Raw genomic sequence first — 2593 nt, 5'->3', positions numbered from 1 at the left:
AAAGCCTAAAACGCCTAATCCTTTAGAATGACTCTTCTATGTGTTAATTTAGTTTAGATCAGGATCTTTTTGGAGAAAGAAAAACATCATCTCGATCCCGAAATAGGCATTTGGTCTTTTAGATAGTTGTAAAACACAGCCAAGAAGAGATTGTACTTTAGATCTTAATCTGCATTAGAAATATTTTCATCAAATCAAAAGACAGCTTCAATTTGCATCAAAAATAAGCCTCTCGATAGTATCTAACATGCCTCAGAAATATATGAATATTTACAAATGTTCACATCTAAATCGAGGGCATTTTATTTCACCATAAACAGTGTGGTGGTAAACATGTTGCTGTCCTGGACAGCAGTTTATCTTGGCATTGGTCTCTTTTGTGTCTAATAACACTGTAAATCTTGCGAGAAATGCCAGACTTTCTCAAAGCAAACAGCTGGGCCAGTAAAGATTGCCAAACTCTTGAAGTCTGTCAGATCAGTTTCAGTGCACATGGAATGCTCATTGCCAAGCAATGCTACATGTATTTTTTAACATTGCTCTGAAGCTAGAAGGGGATTTACGCTTTCCTCTAAGGCTCAGTGAAGCCTAGAGCAGCTCCTATTTCATCCAAACCAACTTTGCCTCTCTCTGAGGATGATATGTGTTCATTCAATTGCAAGAAGTGATATTTCAAATGTCTATTTTTGCCCTATCTATTTGGTAAATTTATCCTTGATATGTATGTTTCTCCATGTTTTCTTGTAGGAGAAATTCAAAACACTTCAGTTAAGATTAATACTGCTGCAGATGAAGGAGAAAGCCTTCGTCAATTGAAGAATGGTCTGACTGACAGGTCAGCTTCAGAATACAGCCAAGCCTGAGAAACAACGATCCAGAACCTTTCCACGATCAGAAGAAATGAGCACTGAGAGACCTTCCAGCCTGATCAAACATGCAGGGCAGACAAGCATTACTTCCCTCGAAAATATAAGTGATTTCTCTTTAAATGTCACTGACTGCACCCAGGTTGTGGTGCCAGAGGAAGTTTTTTTCACTGTTGCTGCTGCTGGAATACTGGAAAACCTGCTTGTCCTTATTGCTGTTGTTAGAAATAAGAATTTGCACTTGCCCATGTACTTCTTCATTTGCAGTTTAGCTGTTTCAGACATGTTAGGCAGCTTGTACAAAACTCTGGAGAACATCTTTATCATCTTGTGCAAAATAGGGTACCTGACACCTCGTGGGGACTTTGAGAAGAAGCTGGATGATGCCATGGATTCCATGTTCATTCTGTCTTTACTGGGGTCAATTTTCAGCTTGTTAGCTATTGCAGCAGACAGATACATCACTATCTTCTATGCTTTGCGGTACCATAACATCATGACGCTGAGAAGGGCCTTGGTTATTTTGGCAATCATTTGGACATTCTGTGCTGGCAGTAGCATTGCCATTGCCCTCTTCTCGTATGAAGCAGCAACTGTCATTCCCTTCACCATCCTGTTCCCTTTAATGATGTTTTTTATCCTGTGCCTCTATGTCCACATGTTCCTCCTGGCTCGATCTCATGCTAAAAAGATCGCATCGCTGCCAACCAGCACAGTCCATCAGAGAACTAACATGAAAGGAGCCATTACACTGACCATTTTCCTGGGAGTCTTCCTCTGCTGTTGGGCCCCCTTTGTTCTTCATATCCTCTTAGCAAGGTTTTGCCCACATAACCCTTACTGTGCCTGCTACATGTCCATTTTCCATGTGAATGGGACACTCATCATGTGCAACGCCATCATCGACCCTATGATTTTTGCATTCCGAAGCCCAGAATTACGGAGTACATTTAAGAAGATGTTCTGCTGTGCCAGGTCAAACTGGAACTGGTAAACACTTCAAGAAAAATTAAGACTATAGAAGCACAACTGTGAGGTGTTGTGCAACATCACTTTGCAGAGTTAAAAATACTTACAAATATGTCCAAAGCAATACTATCCTTGTAGGATACGGCCAGTGATTTTCAGAGGGCTACCAAGGAGTGCATAAAAACTGAATATGCACACAAATCCTTGCCATCCAGACCTCCAGAAATATTACTGATGAAGTTAATTCTGCCAACAGTTTTCATGAAAGTAAAAAAACAAATTCATCTTAACTATCTGTCATTTCAGAAAAATTCCGGTATAAATATTCTGCATCAAGTATTGCATTACCTCAGAGATGAATTTATGCCAGCTCATTTTGTATCAGTAAATTCAATTTAATGTGTATACTACCTTAAAATTATGTTGTTTAAATCACAATGAAATGGACATTTGTTTCTAAATTTCACATTTATATAAAAGTATATGATAAAGCAGTAAATATGGACATGTAAGTGGATTTTGCTGGAAAAGTGAATTCATGGCTGTTCTTTAACATCTAATTTTAAAATCATGCAATTAGTATTGTCTAAGTTTCAAAAATAACTTGGAGTGTGAGTCCAAGAGAATAAGTTATTTTGGTTACAAGCTATTTTAGTGACTGAAGATGATTTTCCAACATAAAGTTGTTGTGCCAGCAAAGAGAGGTTTTGAATTTTAAAACCCCAAAGCCAAGTCTGGGCTAGCAAAAGGAATTGCTG

The 2593-nt window shown here is 38.5% G+C and overlaps 1 protein-coding gene across 1 annotated transcript; it reads left to right on the top strand.

Annotated features, from left to right (window-relative positions):
• Window positions 1–900: 900 nt before the first annotated feature.
• On the top strand, window positions 901–1860 carry MC2R (melanocortin 2 receptor; the record flags this gene model as incomplete). Its single annotated transcript, XM_082043787.1, has 1 exon — window positions 901–1860. One exon carries the CDS (start codon window positions 901–903, stop codon window positions 1858–1860), a length of 960 nt encoding a protein of 319 aa, XP_081899913.1.
• Window positions 1861–2593: the final 733 nt, after the last annotated feature.

This window comes from Streptopelia decaocto, assembly GCF_964273445.1.
Source record: "Streptopelia decaocto genome assembly, chromosome: 2".
NCBI classification, from domain to species: domain Eukaryota; kingdom Metazoa; phylum Chordata; class Aves; order Columbiformes; family Columbidae; genus Streptopelia; species Streptopelia decaocto.
The sequence above is the reverse complement of the archived record's forward strand: the minus strand, read 5'-3'. Positions and strand labels throughout refer to the sequence as shown.